Source organism: Cottoperca gobio, chromosome 9 (genome assembly GCF_900634415.1).
Source record: "Cottoperca gobio chromosome 9, fCotGob3.1, whole genome shotgun sequence".
NCBI lineage: Eukaryota > Metazoa > Chordata > Actinopteri > Perciformes > Bovichtidae > Cottoperca > Cottoperca gobio.
Genome location: NC_041363.1, coordinates 4,510,963 through 4,533,820, shown reverse-complemented (window position 1 = coordinate 4,533,820; position 22,858 = coordinate 4,510,963). Strand labels below are relative to the sequence as shown.

General features: G+C 43.1%; 1 protein-coding gene across 1 annotated transcript in view; it reads left to right on the top strand.

Annotated features, from left to right (window-relative positions):
* ncor2 (nuclear receptor corepressor 2) overlaps positions 1–22,858 on the top strand; it is a 78,124-nt gene that overhangs the window by 13,909 nt on the left and 41,357 nt on the right. The window contains 6 exon segments of the mRNA XM_029439017.1: positions 2,653–2,848; positions 3,661–3,776; positions 8,839–9,016; positions 14,435–14,617; positions 18,017–18,130; positions 22,460–22,516. Coding sequence (XP_029294877.1) covers positions 2,744–2,848; positions 3,661–3,776; positions 8,839–9,016; positions 14,435–14,617; positions 18,017–18,130; positions 22,460–22,516 — 753 coding nt within the window. The 5' untranslated portion in view covers positions 2,653–2,743.

Genomic DNA, 22,858 nt, shown 5'->3' with positions numbered 1-22,858 from the left:
AGCTCCTCTGTTCCTTTAAAGCCCGAGCCAAGTTCAGCCTCTCGTAATAGAGCCCTTTGCGTAACTGAAATCAACTGACACTTTGTGTTTGTGACAGTGGGGCAGGAAGGAAGGGTAGATAGTGCCCCTCTTTGTATTGCAATAAAGAGTCAGACAACGGAGACTGGCACACTGGCACTCTACTATAGGTTGTATTATGCCAACAATGTAGGCACCATGTGGCGTTAATGTTCATAGATCAAAAAGTGCTTGTTTACTACTCTTTGCAGGGGTGATTGCTCAAACCCTGTCCAGGTTGGGACTTTCAAGGAACAACTATGAGGAACTATGGCCAACAGCGGAGGTAGCTGACCTGACTGTAGTACTAGTGAGCTACTGTTACACAGTTTATAGACCCACATTGGCTGTGAGTTCAAGTGTTCAATTAAAATTGTAACATTTAGATGTATATTTATTATTGAAAATGTATTGTATTTTCCTGCCAATAACACTGTAATTGTGTCCCAAAATATTTAGTCAGTCATGACTCATGGACAAGAGATAATGTGTTTTTACAAAACAAAATAATGACCTAATGCCAACGAACTCCATGGCTGTGCAGTTATAAGCACACATCTGCACTGTTACCAGGTCCAAGCTCTCAACAAATAATATTAATGTGGATTTAGAGGATGGTATCATTAATCCAAGGCCACTAAACATGATCTATTAATTCAGTGCAGTATATACACTGCCGTTTGGAATCAAACCAAATCAAAGTTGTATTGATGTTTCCTTTCCTTCAATACTTTAGGCCCCAAAAGAAGAAGACTTGAATGATTGAAACCTCCATTTATTCGATCACACAGTGCTGCATGACAGATCTCTCAGATTCTCCTTTTTATTTTGAGTTTGTTTTCCACTGCAGAAAAGCTCAAGTGACCCGCGATCGTTATTGAACCACAACGATGCAATTTGGCTCTAAATGTTTTTGAAAACTGTTTTTCTTTGGACCCTCTGCAGTCTACTTAGTGGTTAGATTGATTTAAGTTTAAAACTGTGATTTGTCCACACTGTGTTCATCTGATATTCCATAATCCAATTCCAATAGTGGTACCCTACACCAGCTTTCTATATTGAAGCTTTAAGAATAGCGCTGCAAAAGCAACATGACTGTTAATTCCAGCTTCTTATAGACATTTATTTTGCTCTGGTCACTGAAACAGGATCCTTCCTTTTTTATATCTGCACACATTTTGACGCTAAGCTTCCAATTTCTTTTCTTGTAACAAGATCAATATAAAACAAGCTTTCATTGGATATCCTTTGAATGACTAATTCATTAAATAAACAACGTTAAAAATACATATTGAATATCAAAATGATCACATTTCCTGTTTTCTTAACCTTCCTTGTTACGGTTATTAACAAATTATGGCTATTGTTTTCATTTATATTCTTTATTTGAAACAAACAGAAGTGTCATTCATTGTTATCTACAAAATAAAAAGCATTTTTTTAGTGACGTTGTCTGTAGTGGTGCTTTCCCTTTCAGTTACGGCAGCTCACTTAGAGCTCTTTGCTAAGATTTCGATCAGTGCCATGTTGAGAGCCCATGCTTCTGCCAACGTGCCTCTTGTGTGGCTTGCACAGCGCTGAAACATGAGCTTTGAGGAAGGCGTCATTAGTCAGAGGCTCATAGAAATGGCAGAAGTCCTAATTTCTTTGTTGGCAGGAGTCACAAGGACACATGTCAAGAGTACTAGTCCACCTACTACAACTACCACAGGCTCTTCACAGTCTCTGAGAATGGTGCTGTCACGAGCTGACCAGAGCTCAACTAGACCGTTAAATCATCCCATTGAGGGTTTGAAGATATTTTCATAAGTCCACCTTCCTTGTTGTCAGCATTGCCTCCAATTCTAACAATACATTTATGTTTTGTCTGTGTGTGCTGTTATCTGCACGGTCACTGTAATAGGATTATGGCACTTTCTTCTTGCCTCTTTATTTGCACTCCTACCTTCCTTCCTACCTTATTTCACTATGTGCAGCATAAACATCTGTTCCCTTAGCTTTTTCAGAGATAATATGTGGGGGTGTGTTACAGCTTAGCTTGTGCCAGTTTTTACTTATATTCTTAGTCAATATATGACACACTTCTTGTAGAGGAGGCCGATATAGTTTACATAATGTCATCTGGAGCTAAAATCTAGTGCCTGACTCGAGGCCTACATCTCTGTCTGTCATTGAGCTATTTATGTTGCATGTAAAGCCCCATTAAATTCAGTATTTTTGTTTTACTGGCTAGATGCTTGACTTGGCTGGTCTTTGTCTGTGAGTCCTCAGTGTCAGGACAGTGATCCATTCAGTAAGCAGTGAAGGAGGGGTTCAGTCTAGCAGGTGCAGGGACTCTCTCTACTTTAATAGAAGCGAGCAGCTGTGGTAGGGAGGTGATGACATTCTGATATCCGGAGCAGACAGAGAGACACACTTTCATCTCTAGCTACGCCGGAGGTGCTAGCTAGAAAACATTTTAACAGTCCCACATAATGCATAATGTTTTATGTATGAGGTATGAATGTCTCCGAGGCAATTCCACCAGGTTTGTTCACCTATGGAGGGGAAAAAGAAGTCTCATGGTGTATGTTTTTTCTTCTTCTTTCTCTGCAGGTTGCTGGCTATAAGAAACAGCCAATAATGCACAGCATCTGCTCTGCAGCCACACCCACTTCCTGTTTGTAGAGGAAGCGGCTGTGCCAGCATGTCCTCTCATCCCCAGTCCGCACCACCGGGCCGGAGGACTGTGGACACACGGCACCTTCCAAACCCTGCCAGTCTACCACTGCAGCTGCAACGGGCACACACGGTAAGGGCCCTGACACACAATGCGTTTAATGGTACCACCTGTAGTGCCATGGCTTTTTCTCCTCTGTAAAAACCCTTTTTTGAGAGATCTTGCTGGAGTTGTAGCTCCTCTGCCAGCTTGAATATTTAGTAAACAGGGCATTACTCTCAACCACTGGAAAGGGCCTGACCCCGGGGGCCCCCACTGGTGTTTTTCCAACAGAAACATTCCCATGTTGCAATGTTGTGCACACAGAGCTGTTCCCTCATTATATGTTTGAGTTGACAGTTCATGTTGTCATTGGGGAGTCACATTAAGGCCTTCCCCATTATTTCCACCGAAATCTCCTAATTATCAAGATTATGTTCTTCTACGTATCAGGGGCAAAGCTGTCTGTGCTTCAAAGAAGAGGCCTCTGTCTGATGTAGAAGTTCAGTCAGTGACCTCCAGTGTTTGCAAGGCCTTTTTTGTTCTTGTTTGGCGGGAGAAGCCAAGGCTTACCCCCCCAGGATCGCCACAGCTGCACCTGTAGTTAATCCCACCACTCCCTCTTGTCATCACATTCAGGATGAGATGAGGGTTGGCGGGCTGTGTCCCACAATCCCTGACTGGCAGAGGGGAAGGTTTACAGTAGCTCCATGGTTTATCCCACTTGTGTGTGTGAAACAAATGGAAGGAGAGAGAGAAATGAGAGTTGGAGAGAAAAGGACTGGATATTACAGAAGAAACGAGGCAGGGTTTTTTTTGCATCATTCTTAATGAGAAGAGATGAATGATAATAATGAAAGGATGTCTGGTTCCATACTGACAACTTGTTGTTGTTTGTCTTCCAGGAAGTGGGACTGGTTGACTACCACTCTCATCATGCCAGGGACTACAGCTCCCACCTGTCCCAGCCCCATCGCCGTCGGCCCTCCTTACTTTCGGAGTTTCAGCCTGGGAATGAGAGGTAGGTGCACCATGCTCATCTATAAGGGCTATTCTCTCACACGCAACACATTAGTGTGTTTAGATTCCTTGTGCTCTGAATTACATTGTGATTGTTTTATTGCCTACTGTACTGGGTGCATTTAGAGCACTTAATCTATTATATTGTAATGTATTCTCATGCATGCTGCTCAGAGTAATCGCAGTGACCTACGCTTCTGCTGACAGCACGGGGTCTCTCCCTCTCCTCTTGCACAGTGCCCAGTCAGGAGCGGGCAGGCAGCAGCACCCTGCATGCTCCAGTAGTGGGAGTTAATATAATATAAAACACTCACATTCATGTAAATGGATACTAATTCATAAAATAGTTTGGTATAAATAAATGCTTAGTGTTGGATAGATAATAAATAGTAAACTCTCAATAATAGCTCTACATACACAGTATAGAATAATATCTGATCTGTATGAACATGAAATTGATCTCCATTAAAGAAAAAGTACGTAAATGTTTGTTTATGTTGTCAGTTATAGTTCTTAGAAAGAAAGAAAATTGTAATCAGCAGGTCAGACTGTCAAAAGAAAATCGGAATGGGCCAAGAAAACAGCAATTGGTGCCTCTCTAGTGGCGATCTAATATATTTGTGCAATATTATTTAAGGTATAAATATAGCATCAGGGAAAAATATTAAAGTTACACAAAAATATATGAAAAAAAATCCCTTTCCAGCCGAATATAAATGACGGGACACTTTTAGTTTCACACATTGTTTTTAGATGCTAGATGTATATTGTTGTGTTAACTGTCAGTCAATGTAAGAGCCATATACCACTCACATGAAAATGGTTGTGTAGCCACTTCAAAGTGTTTGTCCTCGCTGAGTCTTGAAGACTGAGGGACAAAGCATGTTCAATGGAAGCGTCATGCAGGTTGCATTTTTATGCAGTATTATTCTACTAAAGCCTCTGCCTGTTAACCCTCCCCCAGTGTAATCCTTGTGTAATTGGTATCCGCAAGCCGTTCCTCTGTAATGTTGTGTTAAACGGCTGTGCGGGCCAATGGAGCTTGCAGAGTTTTGCCATCTTCAATAGACCAACAGTTAGTCAGGCGAAGCATTGTATGTATAGGACTTTCCCTCTGGAGACTCAGATCTTGTACCTACCAAAGTTGTTTATTATTTATATAGCCATGCTTTTTTTTGAAGACGAGTCTTGCATAATTCATGTCCATGCCATGAATTTTGCATGATACACAGACGATAAGTCAGAAGACATATTTTTCCTCAGTTGAATTTCATGGCCGATTTTTGTTACGAATGTTAAAACATGCAAGAACTACAGCGTTTAATTTTCATGGGTTGGATTTTCCCTAGATGGCAGGTATTTGTAACATGAACAGTATGTCTGGTGTAAATGTAGGGGGGGGGGGGGGGGTGTCTTTCTAAATATGTCAAATAATTAGTGTACCCTCAGAGTAACAGCAGACAGCAGATGGTAGAACGACTTTGTCACAGTGTGTGGCCGTTGTGTCGGCGTCTTTATACATCAGTCAGATGGGATTATGTTCTTCAATGTAAGGGCCAGAGCTGTGTGTTGGTCCTGTTTAACGGTTAGCATAGCCTAGCGTGCATTGTGGGAACACTGGGTAGTAGGTTTGATACAGAAATAAACACCACACTTGATGTGCTACACACTAGCTCCTGACACCCTTCCTACTGGTGTTTTGGCAGCCACTCTCAATGTACATGATGCCTGTCTCTGCAAGACGGATGCCTTGTGCAGCTACTACAGTGGAGAAGTGAGGTTGTTTTTCAGTAGATAAAAAAGAAAACCATCATATCAAAAGTGGAGACTAGCAGTTAGCCCACGGTTCTTTGTGGAGACTCTGAAAGAAACCGCTGGTCTTGCTGGCAGGCGTCTGTGGGCGGGGAGTCTTTCAGTTGAAAATATCAAGCCTTCTGCATTACTTTAGAGGGCTTAGAATCCAGTCTGAAGCCCTCATTCAGAGTCTGAATCGTGTTATTCTGGCCTTGGCGATCCTTCAGTCTATTCTCTTAGATGTGCACTTGTCCTTTTTATAAGTCTCAGTAATTTTGCACACCATGTCTCCATTTGTATCGAGCCGAGGATTGTTAACATTCTGACAGGGAATATAAACACTAACGTGGCCTTGCCTTGAAAGCGGCACTTTCCTTTAAGGATTGCATTATCTCTTTCCTTGTATGATAGATCTATGCATCCTTCATCTCCTCTGTAAATGTCTTGGACTGAAGACAAGGTGAAAATATGCTATTTAGTTAATGCTCCAAATGTTCTCTAATTACAGGTCAGAATACCACAACAGTATAATCATCGGTGAGCCACTGTGCTAGTTGTTCGTTTCCTCCTCCTCTTTACTCCAGGCTATATCTCAGTCACTCCGCCTCTTCCCATCTGTCTGAGGCTACTTGAGAAAGGGAGTGAATACATTTTATAGCAAGCATAACAAGACAGAGACCACGGTTTCTTTTCTGCTCAGAGTCGAGTTCAACAAATCTGGTGCAATAATGCAAAATGAGTTCCTACGAGCTGCAATTATCCATGTTATCTGTGAACTTTGATTAATGCAGTAAATGGGTATTAACATAGTATTTGGACCTTTAGTATGTGGGAGCATGCATAGATATGGCATTGTTTTTTCAAATATTTGCACAAATGGTGCTAAATTTATAATAATTATTATTATTATTATTTAAAAAGTCCAACCTTTGAATTCTGGTAAGGAGTAAAGAGCATCAATGCTGAATGAATCAAAGAGAATTATGATCCATCTAGTAATCTATTGCTTTTCCCACACGTATGCATTTTTAGAAAGTAGCTTTCATTTATTCCAGTATCCACCATTTAGGGTTTTGTAAATATCCCTGTCTTTTGCTGTTTTGACCATTGAGTAATGTGGTTTTTGTTCAGCAATATGAAGAGAAGAGTTGAAGGTTTTTTGACTCCACCCATTGTCCCTCCTCATCTCTGCACTTACTCAGTTTCATTCATCCCAGCTGTGGTGCAGTAAGCCGGGCTTCTCTGTCTGTTAGCCATCCCTGCGCCGTGCACAGCTGTGGAGCTGCTCCTCTGGGGAACAACGCAGACACTGGCAGACGCACAAACGCACAAACGCCATAGTACTTTCACAAGAACAGGCTGCTATCAGCACACATGATCTCTGTTCTTCTCGTAATGGGGCCCAAACCACTAAGAAAGTAATAGAGCTGTTGTGTTGTCCCCGTTTCTCCCCCCCCCCCCCCCCCCCCCCCGCACCTCTACACACATCTCTTTCTCTCATCCTCCAGACAAATCCTCCCCAGGGATCAGATTATTCTGCACGCTCACAAGAGGGAGAGGCAGAAAGAAAGAGGGGGAGGGAGGAAAAGAGAAGGGGGGGGGGGGGGGGGGTGGGCTATAGCTTGATGATGTGATTATGTAAGTGCCAACCCTCTATGGAGATGAGGAAGTGTAGTGACTGAATGAGTGAGAAAAATGTGTTCATTGGGGGGGGGGGGGCCATCTGGGTATTAATTTTGTCACCCTATTTTTCAAGGTACTATTTAGGCAATCACTCGGATAAACATCCACAATGCTTTTCTTTCCTCAGCACCCCAGGACACCTTTTAACATGCAGATGTAGCCCTGCGTAACCCATAAGTGACGGGGCATATCTCTCTTGTATAAATCTCCGGTGTATTCAGAGGATGGTCTCGATCGTTTCACCGAGCCACCAGCACCCCACTCTGCAGAGACGTGCTCCATGCTCTTTGGCACATAAAGAAACCACACACTAGGCCATTGTGGGCCCGGACCAGCAATTATGGTTGTGTTTTCCCTCTTCTCTTTAGAAGCCACTTCCATTTTGACACTGGCAGCAAAGTCACTGACATTCTGGCATCTGCCTTCAGGGCACCGTTCCTCAGAAAGAACAGAGAGCCATTTACAAGTGGCCTAATAAAATCTCCTAAATCCAAGTAGCTAATGCAGTTAACATTCAGAAGCTGTCATTTGACTACACACCGAGGATCCATTTTACTGGTGCACTTTAGGGTGTTGCTATCCACCTCCCCAATGATGAACACATGCAGAATGTGGTTTATACTCGCACCACACATGCAGCAGATCACATTACAGCATGCTGCGTCCCCCTCCTCCGGTGGCTGTTAATGTAATTGTTAGCATTCCTGGCCATCCAGATCAGTTCTTGTTTTGAGGTACAGTATAGGGAGTGCCATATCTCCTGCTGCACGTATAAACAAAGCACTTTTTTGGCTTTGTGTGTGTGTGTGTGTGTGTGTGTGTGTGTAGCCATGTATACACTGCCTAGCAATGCCTGCAAAACCCCACACAACAGCCGCTCTACCATATCCTGCTAACTTTAAAAACATTAAATGGTAGTGTAACAGTGAGTCACCATTTCCAATGTCCTTGCTTCCCTTTCGCTCCACTTTCCACTACTGAGTGACCCATTACATGTTCCCATTTCATAAAAGAAAGTGTTTTTTTAGTGATTAGTTTATGATGATTCTGTTTGAATCAAATCAAGCCAGCTGGAGTTTGTGTGCTTTAACCACAACAGTAAAGATGTAGGTTACCCTGATCTCCGGCTTTGCTGTTGATTTGACGGGTCACATCTGTTTGCTCCAGATATTACTTGAGTATGCTTTTGAAAGTATGTTTTCTAACACTGAAGTCAGGCCTAGTATCGAATAGTCAAACTTCTCACATGGTCCTTATCTTCTGCTCATACTTCCCTCCCTCCTACATGATCAAATTGGCTCAACTTTCATCCGTTTAGGTTGTAACACTCTGCTGTCTTTGGTACGTTAATGTGTCTGTTAGCAGGTTAACGCACATGTTCACTAATTGATTTTTTTACCATGCTAACATATCAAGTTAAATACAGTTCTTAAGTTTTTCTACTTTGTGTTTTTCTTTCATTGGCGGTTACATTAGAAATGTATCACAAGTCACAAACTGAAAGATTTATATGAACAGGGAGCTTTCTTGAGTTTTTCAGTAGCTTTCTATACTTTTCTCTAATCCGCTACGTTTGTATTTTGCAGAGGTCAAGAGCAGCATATCCGCTATGAGCACATGTACCTGCCAGAGGCCAGCGGCCAATCAGAGGTGGAGTATGCGGAGATCAAAAGGCCTCGTTTAGAGATGGGACCAGACTCTCTGATGAGGCCTTCGTCCCACCGGCAACAATTACCCATGGGAGGGGCGGAGGATATGTCAAAGGTCAGTAGTCACCAAGTAATGCCGTATATAATATTGACAGTGTTGAGTATAATACAGCTCGACAGCCCATCAAGTATAAGCTGTGTATATAAAGAGCTGTGTGTACCACAATGTTTTTGAATTAATACTTTTTATTTTGACATGTGTTTTTGTTTTGTTGTTTTTAAAACATACGTCTCACATTGAACTTAAAAGGCACACATAAGCAAAAGTCATAAAGGCTCTTTGAATATAATGGAAGCGAGGCTTGTTCTGCTTGTTAAGGTACTAAAATCACATCTTGGTGGATAAAAAGGCAGTAGCAGAATCTTCCCCCTTCTACAACTGTTATGAATGATCGCTAAATCTTATCAAATTGTCGTATTTCCTCTTAAAAAAGATAGCTGTACGTTTGTGAATCCTTCCTGCCTCCTTCAGAGGCACAAAGGATTTTATTAGGCGTACAACACCAGAAGTCGTAGAATCAGATTCTGCATTGCAGCTCGGTGAGCAGCGGTGGGAAGACCAAGAGAGTTGTGAAACGCAATTAATAAATAATTGAGCTGACCTAGATTTCAAAAGACAGGGGATGAAACTGTGTGAACTGCACATCAAAAAGACTTGCTAGCAGTGTAGAGCTGCTGAAGGTGTTCCTGACATTACAGTGCTTCAAACTGCGAGGGGAGGCAGACGGCCAAGGAATGGTAAATAGATACACCAACAACAGAGAGGGTACAGGAGAAAAAAAACATTGACTCTTAAGCTAGCAGGAATGCCAGTAATTCCCCTCAGAGCTCAGAGGGCCGTAAACCCATTATATAAGGCATGCCAGATGCAATCCGTGCACAGAACCAGTGTACCAAATGATAGTAGGGATGGAGGGAACGATGCAGCTGAAAATAAGGCAAAGGGCAAGTGTAGCGAGGCTCACATAGACGTGAAAAGGAGAACGGGAGGAGTACGAGACAAAGGCAAAAAAGAAAAGAGGGAGTCGGCCAGTAGTTTGAGACAAAGCTGATGCTTGGACCATGACTCACATTGACGGTGAATCAGAAGCAACATTTTGTTACTGTACAGCATTGTGCAGTTATCCACAGTAAGAGTATCCTCTTTTACACGGTGCGCTCAAACATTTTCCACACACGTTTGCCTGAATGAGAGAAGTCGACTAATACGCCATTCAGACCAACACGGTGATGCTGGTCAAACCTCTTGTCTGCGGTTTATCTGAATGTCTATGAAAGTAATCTGGCCCTCCTTTGCTATTTTAGCAAGACCATTAAATAGGCTGGGCTGACAGTCGGTATTAGATTATCCTTGTTGGCCCCTAAAAATCGATAAATCGAGTCATCGGCTCAGAAGACCCCGAGTCGACTCGCAATCTGTCATTCAATTCACTGCACTTTTTCATTAGCTGCGTCGTTGTACACAGATCAATACAGGAGCAACAGCGGGGCAGGCTGTAACCTTTACAAACCGAATGTTGTCTCAAATGACCCAACCACAAAACTAACTGTGATGGCAGCGGAGTATGGTAATGGCAAGCGGCTAAACTACTTTTGAACCAGGCGCAGGTACAACCTCCTCTACTGCCGTCCGGTGTGACTGAGTGTTCTGCTGAAAGCGCTGTCAGCAGCCCAGCAGGAGTGACTCTGTGGTGCAGGATATATATAGATATATATATATATATCTCTATCTCTCTCTCATTAAAAACAGGGGGTCTGACAGGTACAACTTGAGACTAATGCATATTATATCGGCATAATCGTTGTTTTTAAGTGTTAATGCAAACAAAACATATTTATGGTTAAGAAAAAGCCTGAACCACATGACAAGTGAATACAACAAAGGTGATTATTTTGCTCCTATGGAACTACACGGCACACTAAAGTGTCTGCGAGCAGAGATTACCCTGTGCCGGCTGTCTTTTCTAGTCATAATACCAGCAGCTCTGTATCTGAACTGATGACCTTGTTGGCACAATATGTTCAGTGATCGGGGACAATGTGTACCAGCAGTCAACACAACACACACATTAGCTCGAACAAGACTGTCTACATGCAGAAAACCATAGCAAGCATTCTGCTAGTGTTTAGTTTTTTGAGCTTAAGTTAATCAGAGCGTGTCGTGTCGTATGCGGCAAACGTATTCTATAAGAATAAATTATATATACTTAATCTGGTTGTACAAGGAAACAGGTTCTTATTCAAAGGACACTTTTAAAGAGTCACCTGTTTGCCCTCTTTTACTCTGATTACTTTAATTATTTCATTGTAATGGTTGCAAATGTATGAAAATAATAAATAGTTGCCGCCCAGCATTTAACACAACACCCATTGAGCAGCACTAATCCACATGTATTAACGAGACACAGCGTGCACATGTATTCACAATCTTTGGCTCAAAGAACTAAACATAAAAACAGGTAGCAGAAAATTACGTCTGCAAAAGAACAAAAAAAGCATTTCAAGTTCTCAGCAAGGACGCCCACACACCTCACACCAGTTTCTTGATTTCCCTCTCAAGCAAGTGACCTTGTTTAGACAATAGAGCCCCTTTGAGACCATGCTCACTCTAAATTACAGTTTTATTTTCTCTTTCATGATGCGATTCAGCGTTGAAACCGAAGCAGATTGCGCCTCAGTTTCAGTAGCTTTGTGCACCTGCTCTCGTGTACTCGGCATAACAGTGGGCTTGATGCCCCAACCAGAGGGGCTATCGTGAACTTAGATGCACCTTCTAGCGTGAAAACAGGACGTCTGCATCTTTATTTAACTGTTGTCTGGACTGTGACTCAGTCACACATGCCGGTGCTTACGAAACGCAACACATTTACACAGACGCGCTACGAAACCTGAGGTAATGTAAACAAGACCTGATGCTTACACATCCTGAGACACCATGCAGGGGAGTGTTCTAAATGTGACCGAGGTCGTGGAGGCCATATAAACTGCGCCGGGCCAAGGGCTTAGCTATTGGCCTTTGAGCCTTTCACACTATGTCACAGGTGTAGCTGTTGATGTGCTGCCGTACTGTTGACAAGATTGGAGGACGGTGTAGGACACGAGACCAGAGGACAGCCTTAACGCAGACTACTTTTCATTCCATGGTTTTGTCATACCATCAAATCCCTCATGATTAAACACCTCTGAACATTTGCACACACTTAACTGTCCTTGAGGTCAAATTTCAAGTCACCTGCCACCATAGAAGATGCATATTACATAACAAAATATTATTTAAGGTTACAGGATACAGTCCGTATTTCTACTGCCTGTTACCACTGACTCTGTTTATCATTCTGAAGCGTTGTACACGGAAATGTTCAGTAATCTGCCTCAGTGGAAACACGTCATTTCAGACCATGTCATCCAATGTTGACATCTTTTATGTGCTGAATCTTGAAATCCTTTAGATTGTGATGTCCATGCACACAAGTTGTGTAATATGTGGTTTAACATCACTGCAATTTTGTCCCATGAGAGCAATTTCTGGCGTGCTAAACTGTAACGCGTCAGGAGGGTAGTATAGTAGAGTCAAGGACGTTATAATAGTCGAGCCATGCTAGAAGCTATATTTATTTTCTGTATTTATGTATGGCGAGTTTTTGTGACTAACCGGCTTTGGCAAATTTGGGCTTCTTGATCTAGGACAGCCCCTCAACATCCTCTGGCTCTGACATTTCCAATCACAGCAGGTCTATGGGGCTATAATGCAGCCTGCCTAGTCCAGATTAGCTCACTTACATAACCTTCATTTCAGACATTTAAAAATAACGCAGAACAAAACCCAAGCTGGATCACATACGCAATCATTTAGGGAGGCTATAAGTCAAGAATTCTCACATGCAATCAGAAGGTAGGGACATGCACACACACACACACACACACACACACACACACACACACACACACACACACACACACACACACTGATCAGGAAAAGATGAATCCTGACCCTGCAGAACAACTCTTTCCATTTGCGTGTGTTGTTGTTGTTGTGCATGTAAAAGCAGATATATTTCCACTGCTGCTTTGCATATGAACTGATTACTGGGAATTGGCTTAAAGCATGATCTACCAGACTCTTTTTAAAGCGGCACGCTCAAAGTGTCTAGGTAAAGAAGCCTTCAGTGGTTTACCATAAACGACAACTGCACTGGTGACTCCTGTGAAAATGTCTGCTCTGATGAATGCCAGTTTGAAATGAAACCACATAAGACTTAAATGTCACTCAAGCCTCCACACCGCTGTAGAGACAAAACATTGCAGCAGATGAAAGCAGGAGATCTGTGTGGGAAGATGTGGAGACTGTAACCTTAAAAGAAATAAATACAAGAAGAAATAAATAAAGAACATTATAATTGTGTATGCATATCTGTGGTGTGGGCAGTGGATTACATTTGTATATCTATATAACCAATGTGTTTATGATTTAAATTGTTTACAGGAGCACAAAGTTCTTCATTAATCTAACCTCTTAATGTTGTGCACAAAGTCTGGGGTAGCGTGCCCTCGGACCTGGACACACAACATTGTGATCGACATTTTATTGACCAAACCATTAAAACTATTGATCAAGGTAATAATCGCTAATTAAAATAATGAACAAGCATTAGATGTTTTCTCAATCCCCTGGCAGCAACACGCTTCCTTTGAGCAGTTTTTCTTAGATGAACTGAAACACACTTGAACATAGTATCATTGTAGGAAGTTGTGTGAATTATAGTAATATTTAGATCAGGGATGAACCACCACTGTACTGAGGTGTACGGTACGGTACGGTACTGATGAATTCTCTTTACTCTGTCATCAGTGCAGCTGCTCAGTTGATTAGCCGCACTGTTTATTGTGTGACTGACAAACACAATTTCCATCTTAAGACATGTCCAATAAGAACGTCCCTGGATTTGTTCTTCCCACATGTTGTCCTGCCCTTCAGATTTCCCCCCCTGCATCCTCAAAACTTCTCATTTCAAGCAAAGTATCCAAAACCGAGCCAGCTGCCAGTGCTCTTGTGCATAATCCTGGCAAAGGAGGCCGTGACCTCCATATTCATTAGTGTGCTCGAGTGACACTGAGACACTACACTGGCTTTCATTACCCAGACGAATTAATTACTGCCGTGTGTTACCTTCCCAAAGGATACACAGACTGTGTTTGGATCATTTCTTGTAGTGTAACCTCCAGGTCTTTCAATCCGAGGAAGACGGGGATGTGCAATGTGCAAGCTCCTCCCTCTGACACTGACCTTAAATCAGTTTTATCCAAACATCGTGTAGTTCTGTCTTACCACATGAATGATTAATTAACTTTGTCCTCATTCGTCCGGCTCCCTTCAGATTTTAATAATAGGATTTGTTTTTGTGCTGGAATTTTACTAGAGATTAAAATTGTCCATAATATTTACACATCTTTTGTGTCTGTTGTGCTTCTGCAGGACCGTGGAAGTTCCATGGGGAAGCTGGAGCCAATCTCCCCTGTGAGCCCGGTCCACATGGACCCTGACTTGGATCTGGTGCCGGCTCGATTCTCCAAGGAGGAGCTGATCCAGAACATGGACCGCGTGGACAGGGAGATCACCATGGTGGAGCAGCAGATCTGCAAGCTTCGCAAGAAACAGGTCAGCATGGATCTGCTCATAACCTTGAGATTATATCTCCCTGTGTTTAGAGACTGATGCGATCTCAAGGTTTCCTGCTTAGCTCCCCGATTTTAAATTGGATTTTTCTTTCCCTGTGGAGAAGTTCTGGTGGTCCTGCTGTAGATGCCTACGGCTTTGGAATTTATTTATATTTCTGCCTTAGATTTAACTTGTTCTACTGTTGTGGTAGTGTCGCTAATTTAGGGGCTAACCCCCTTAACGTAAATCAGCAGGTGGCGAGCAAGACACGGGAACTTTGCTTGGGTCTCGAGGAGTTTTAATCTAAACTGCACTGCGCTCTGGATTGCAGTTATAACCGCGGGCAGACTGTCGTAAAAATGAACATTACTGATGAATAGGGGATGGGATTAATGAGGAAAAGCAGTAAAACGATTGCTTACAGGATTTCTTAGAAGCAGTCCAACGAGTGTCGGCGTTGGTCCAGCCCGGACAGCTGATGCTGCACCGGCACTAGTTAATCCATCGTGGATGGCGTCATTCTCTTGGACGGACGGAAGAAACACAAAAATGCTAACATTGGTTGCCAAACATACCTGTGTGGCCCGGCCAAGTAAAGTCTGTGTGTCGGAAACGCTGTAGAGTAGACGCCACTTCTTTCATGTGCGTTCCGCTTATATTTTGACCAGGCAGGCATAAAAGCCCGATGAGGTACCTTTATCCTTCATGCTTGTAAATGTCTTTGCCAGTGCTGGCATCCTTGTTGAATCTTAGTGGCAGTGTTTGGCTTGTTTGAAATGTTCATGTGTGGTTTTCCAATGTGACGTTCCCTGCCAGGCTCCAGTTGGCATCACTGCAATAAAGTCTTAAACACACTTTTCTGTGTTGTAATCGCTGCATTCAAGATCTGTAGCAGTTTCTTGCTCAATGTTCCACAATTCTGTAAACGCACTCCTCCAGGCAGCTCCCTTTTTCTCTTCAGCTTTTTATTTAGGAGGAAAGTAGGTTAAAAATATATAAGGCTATAAATAACGGCTTCCCTAGGGGAGGAGGAGGATTATGGTGGAGGTTTTGTGACTGCTAAACCACTCGTATCCCTGCCGCACTGTCTCCCCTTTGGCCGTCTGCCATGTTTAGCAGAGACACTGTATGGTCGCTGTTTTCCACCCGGCGTCCTCGTCCACCATGCGTGTAGTCACGTTAACATAATGTTCATTATACTTGCATTAAAGAAAACATTCCAAAGTAGCGTTGGTTTTATGTATTGATGTCTGCGACGTGTTCTCAGTCTCATCCGAGCGTTTTAAAGTGCTGTTTGTTTCATACGCTTCATCAACATCCAAATATTGATTGCTTATGAACATGTTGAACTTGAACGACGCACTCCACTGGGTATTTTAAGTACCCAACTATTTGGTCGAGGAGTAATATACTAACAAGACAAATTAAGGTTTTTATTGTGGTCCAACAGGAACGTGGACGACTTGTTTTCAACATTGTTTGTACACTTAAATATAAAAAAGACTTAGTATATAATTAATCTCGGTACTTCAACGAATTGCAACCAAAATAAAAGAAGCTATCAGATTCCAACCTTAGGGTGGAAATGTGTGAAAGATTGAGAGGCTAAACTGCTTACAAGAATAAATCAATAACCCTCCACTCAACTTCCCTCGATGCACACGGTGCTTTTATGGATTTCTTTTTTTTTTTTTTTTTTTACAGTCCGGCCCTCTTCAAGCATTAAAACATCTGGACTAATTAAGTCGTACAGTAAAACTTTATTTAAAGAGTTGTGGCAGAGTTAGTGGATGGGCGGGGGTTAGGGCTTAGGTTACCGTCAGCCTGTGTCATGTCAGCCAATCTCAGGATGGCCGGTTTATTTTATTTTACTCTGTGGTGGGTTTGGAAATAGAAGGGGGGGGGCTCTGCGGGAATGTCTGCGTTTCCCTCACCAGATGCTTATCCCGACCTTTCATGGCACATGATGATCCATCTTGCTCTGCTCTCACGTGGATCCTCTGGAGGCCACCGTGCCCCCCTTCTGAAGCCCCTGACAGGAGATGAGAAGGAGGGGGTTGACTTAACTGTAGATCAGCTATATGCCCTCCGCTTCTGTCTCCAGCTTATAGCTTATATATACATGGACATCCAAACATTTTCAAGCACATTAAGTCAAAGATTTGAGGTTTGTTTTTGTTTTTTCAGAAGATCGGGTCAGAAATCTATTTCCCAAAATCATTTTTGTTTTGCTTTGTCTACAAATTGCTTTATTTATTAGCGATTATCAAACATTAAAGACTAAAGCTAATTGTATAACAAGACACGTTCCAGGCAGAGATATATGTGCAAAGATACCAGATAGTGACGCTACTATCTGGTTTGCAATTATTAATATCAGCACACACACCTTTATGCATTGACGCACAGCGATTAACAAAGGTAGTATACGTGAATGCTGAAAAACAAACTGAACGTAAACTATTATCAGAGTGAAGCAAACAACACTTGTAATGCAATAAACGTACAAACGTATTACTCAAGCGTGTGGGCTTTCTAACCGGTCCATTAGCACCATCTCAGCGTCTGATAGGATGCACACATGGACAGCAGTGCCTCTCTAACGCCGCTTGGCTGCATTAACACTTTTTCAATTTCGGATCGCTATCAAATCTGTGAGAAGTGTCTAAATGTAAATGAGCTACGAGAGCCAAACGCACCTTTTCTTTCTATATGCTGAATGTCAGAACAGGCTTTTTTTTTTTTATATCTGTACACCTTCGAGGGAGGATCGATGGACGAAGAAGCCATGATTGAACTTTACATGTTCGGCATGTTGAACATAAAGGATGATGCACCTCAACCCGGTCATCTCTTGTAGATCCTCTCAGCGTTCTCCGCCAACCTACCAAATTCTCATTTGCTTTCTGTCTTTATGGTAATTACTAAACTTAACTGTTTCTGGGGTACAATCTCAAAATAATGTTTGGTCACATGCCAGGGTGACGAGTAAATTAGAGGACCGCTGCTGTTTTCCAGTAATTGTTGGGTGTTTATTTCCCACATTTCCCTCTCCTACGTCTCCCTCTCTGTCTCTCTCTCTTAATTTTCTCTCTCTCCTGGGATGTTCCAGCCACACAGCAGGCATTGGCTTTGTTTACAGGCTGTTGTAGTAACTCTTTGATTAACTAGGCCCTGGGGAGTTAATCGCTATTACAGCTAATAGAACAGTTATTCTCGTCCCTGCTGGAGTGCTGGGGGCGGGACGGTTGATCTAACGCACACTCTTTAACCTCACAACAGGAACTGGTGAGCCTCAGGTCTCCCTGGAAGATTGGGGCCCTTTTGGATTTGTGGAAGTGTTAACTGTCATCTTTGTGTGTGTGTGTGTGTGTGTGTGTGTGTGTGTGTGTGTTACAGCACCAGCTGGAGGAGGAGGCTGCAAAGCCACACGAACCAGAGCGGTCCATCTCACCGCCACCCAGCGAGGCCAAGCACCGCAGCCTGGTGCAGATCATCTATGATGAGAACAGGGTCAGTAGAATACACGCACACACACACCAGACACTCAATCTGTGGCCCACAGCTTGGGGCCTAAATTATCTTGCATTTGAATGTGGTTTCACTTGATCACATATGCAGCACATTACCACAAGTGAATGTCAGAGTAAGAAAGCTGGGTGCTTTCCCCCCATGGTTTGGTGTTGTTTCACTGGGCTGATGCAAGATAACAAACTAAACTGAGCCACGCTGTTACATCCTCTGAATATTCTCTGTTGCCTGATATGGTGATTTGGTTCTAATGTCAAGGATGGAGCAGCTAGCAGGTGTTGGACTTTAAGACGGTACGTGTAAGGTAAAGTAGATCGACAAAGTGTTGATTGCGCTTGTAGCCTGCTGTAATACTGAGCAGATACCGGGGCTCTGAAGAGATTGATGTCTGTCTGCAGAGGACTTTTTTTTTCTCTTGGAGATCTGTCATTTTCATTTACCTTGTTTGATGTAATCCTCAAAAGCAGAGTGTCACAGAGGATTCATGTCCTACCTGAGCCTCCCACTCTTTACTGTCGGGAGCGGCAGGACTCTTGCCTAACAGAATAAGCTACTAAAGGTCAACACAGCAGGCATGATGAATCACACGGGTATACACACGCACACATAGCCTATAGGGTGAAACGGATGCACACATCTTTGTCATTTATCACCTGAGCAAGTATCAAAACTAGAGAAAGTAGAAAAACGGAGCAGCTGGGAGCTCATAAAAAGCTATTTGTAAGTGAAAAGTGAGTCCTCGTCACAGCAGGCACTATACTGCTCTGTGCAGATTACTTTTTCATAATGATTCTCTGTGCTCTCAGTCCCCCTAGTGGTGAAGTCTGCAAGTCTCTTTTTTATTATTGGAATTCACATTTAAAGAAGGGAACTCCTCTCATGCTGTATTTTGAACAAGCCCCCCATGGGAAACAAGGAGTAATGTTAAAACAAAAGAGCTTTTGAATGTTTTGAAACGGCTTCTCTGACACACAAAGAACGGAAAAGTAGTGGTGTGAGTGTGTGTGTGTGTGTGTGAGAGAGTGGGCGTGTAGAAAATATCCTGCAAATGGAGAACCTTGTTTGCGTGTTGGCAAGCAATCAGTAACTCTGCTTAAGTGTCATTGAGCAACAGACTAAATCCTTAACAGCTGCACAGATGTCCTCAGATAAACAGCAAAATGCCCTCAGAAGACCTTTTTGTTATTTAGAGGAGATGCCACACTACAGGGAGTGTCCTTTTTCTGACTTTCACCACTACTGTCATCAAGCTCAGCCAAACCACAGCACTTCAATGCAACAGCAAGGACATTGTAGATTGCTCAAGACTCATCTGAAAGGCTGGAAGTTAAACAATGACTCATGGCTTATGCCACAATGTAGCTTGACCTCTGTAACACTTTCCACTTCCCTCTGACTGGCAGGATGTACTCTGGCCTACTGCCTGCCCCCCCTAACCTCGCTATCTCTCTCTAGACCGAACCAGTTCCTTCAGCTTTTGTCTAGTTTCACTCGGTATAAGCACACATTACTCATCCAGTCGTATTCATTCTTTTAGTCCATATAACATTTGTTCCTATTTATTCATTCCTAATGGATTAAGATTACATTTACACGTTAGTGTCACGTATCCTGAGACTGAGATTAGTTTTTTGTTTACACTCCACATACTGTATATGCGTCTCCATTGGCCAGATCACACATCCGCTGGTTTCCCCTGGTGATTAATTGATTATTAATAGGATGGAAAGCATTTCCCCCAGTGTTTTTATTCATTTATTTTGTAAATTTCAGCTAAACTAGCGCTAACTAATCTGTTGCCAGCTATTCTTTTAGAATGGACTCAATTGATTAGTTGTTGCAGCCTTATTTGAAACGATCTGCCCAAGGTGCGTGAGGTGTAAATGGTAAAATAATGTTACACGTGTGTTTATTTGTGTACATTTATGTCAAAGGCCTTTTTTGAGTTGGTGTCACGCCGGTGTCGTCTGTCCCCTCTGGGCTCAGTGTCACCAGCAGGCAGGGTTACAGCCGACATCTTTACCGACAGCCCATTGTCAAACTCCAGGACGACTCAAGTTCCCTCTTCTCATATTTGGGACATGGCTGTCATGGATATAAGCACAAGAGCAGACGGCTTTATCATAATTCTGATGAGCTATGCTAAATCCTCAAGTCTATTAAGCTCTTTCTCTCTGGTTTTCTCTCCTGCGTTCCCTTCACGGGACGTAGGAGAGGTTTGCGGTGATAGTAGTTGCATAAGCACCCTCAGTGTTGTTGTCACAGGTTTGTCCTGAGTGTTTTTTTTACTGTTCCAAAGTTTTCAGGGATCATGTGATCAGCCGGGGAATATTTCTTGTTGGCTGCTGGCAGCATGTACAACAATACAGCTGCTGAGCGTTACAGCTTATAATGTCAAGAGTAGCAGTCCTGTGTGTTACCACGGGGGGGCATAATTGAAGTAATGAAGCCAGCCTCGCTCTGCTTGGGTCTTGTGCTGAGTGTGTGTGTGTGTGTGGTGCAGATGTATCGAGAAGGCAGCCGCAAGACCAGCAGCTAATTGTTTACACTTTTACAGAGTAGGTAAGATCCGTGGAGCTTCCTGTGCATCTCCTTACCCCCCCACCCCCCTCTCTCTTCACTGCCTAATTTGTCTTTTTATAGTATTTTACCAATTTGACATCAAATTCCAAGAGTCTGGAGGTCAGTGTCATGCCGTCTTGTTTTCAACTTTGCTTTGAAAATTACGGCCGGGAAAATAAAAATAAATCCTTGAGCCTCCCTCCTCCCCCGAGGATGAAAGGCTGGTTTTGATAATTGCTGTTTATTAACTGCTCTTGTAGTGAGCAAAGCTCTCTTGAGGCTACACTGTGCCGCCTGTTACTCCTACTCACTGGTGAGGAAGCAACAGGAAAGAGGAAATGAATGAGGAAGAAATATCATGTTACTGTATTTGCATTGGAGATGATATACTACATGCAAATGTGAACAATCAGTGCTTCCTTTTGCTCTATTCTTAGAGGAAATGCACAGGGCACTTTTAAAACAGGAGGAGGATCAGACAAGAGTCTGCACTCTGTCATAAAAGCTCCATTTTGTTATTATTGCGCAATGTTTTGATCTAACCGAGACCTTGGTGAGGCATTGTGAAATGCCTGACATGATTTGACGATACCTGGTGAAGATACAGTGTTCAATTATTTTGTCTTAGTTTTTGACATGTGCCCCCACCCTACAACTTGTTTAACTTTCAAAACTGGAGCCATGTTATTTGGCTGCACCCCCAGGTGACCCAGTTGGAAGCCTGTGTTGAGTCAAGTTAAGCTGTGTGCGTGAGCTCCTCTGAGGTTTTACATCCAAGTGTGTTAAGTGTGAGTTTTGTATAAAGTCAGGAGTAGATCCCAAACACCTCCTGTGCTACCTTGACAGTGAGGAGCGAGTGAAAGTGACAAGGAAGCAGCATGACCTTGTGGGTGACGAAGAGTAAAGGTTGACGTGCACATACACACCAGCTGGTTTTCTCTCTGTTATCACCTCTAAAATCATCCTCTCCATCCAACCCTCCCTCACTGTACTTCCATCCCGTGTGTGTGAATGTGTCAGTCCTGCTAGTCACAGCGTGCGGCCACTGAAGGAAACGAAGTGAGATGGGAAGCATCAGAGCATGTGGTGTGTCACCAAGGAGGCTCCGTTTGATCGATGTAGCGGAGAGAGTGTACCGAGTGGAGAGAACATCGCGAGGGGTAGTCCGGGACACCGCTTACACATTTGTCTGCTGGAGCTAAATATAAATGTATGGAGGAGCAGAGCTGGTGAGAGGTCACCCAAAGACATAGATGGGAGTTTTTGTTTTTGCTTCATGCCCCGACACCGCTCCTCTCTTGCTTTATGGTCCGTGCCAGGAGCTTTTGTTTTAAGAGGCTGATTGTTGTAGGTAGTGAGCTGGAGGTGAGATCTTTCTGTGTCTTTCATCAGAAGTCTCTTATGAGATGAGCACTAAAGCCCTTTAGCCCTCCCTCCTTTCTCTCCCACTCACTTTCTATTCCACTCCCACTTGCTTTTCTGCCTGCCTGCTCTTTCTCCCTTCCTCTCTCTGCTCAGGGGAGGTGAGTAATCTTTTTCTGAAAGAGGGAGGCTGAGGCAAGGAGCTGTGGCCCAGCTTGAGTTAAAAGCTCTAATAATAGTCGCTTCATCCACCTCTCCATCCATCCTTGCACCCAGTCATCCCTCCATCCAGCGAGCAGCGGCGTAGCCTCAGTGACTGCGTTGCCGTGGTGACTGCAGAGGTGCAGGCGGCCGGTTAATGTACTTCTGTTTGTGTTCCCTCCCCAGAAAAAGGCAGAAGAGGCTCACAGGGTACTGGAGGGACTGGGACCCAGGGTAGAGCTGGTGAGTGGAGACTCTGATCTTTTTTAAATGTCGAATGTATTTTTCTTTTTGCTGCTCATGTTTGTTGCATCTTTGACACGTGGGAGCATGTTGTTGAAGGTCAGGTAAGAGGGGTAAAGGATGCTTGGGGAGAGACCAGCAACACGTTCTTAGGTGCAGGGGTGTAAAGTAGGAAACAACTGATGAGTGTACTCATTAAGCAATACTGAGGGTGCAGGGTTAAACCCAAACCCACTGAAGACAAATGTAATTCTGAAGATAACTTTTTACTTCACTGTATTTGCAAAATTGGGACAATTAATCTAAAATCAAGATTCCCAGATTTCCCTTTGTGCACTTTGT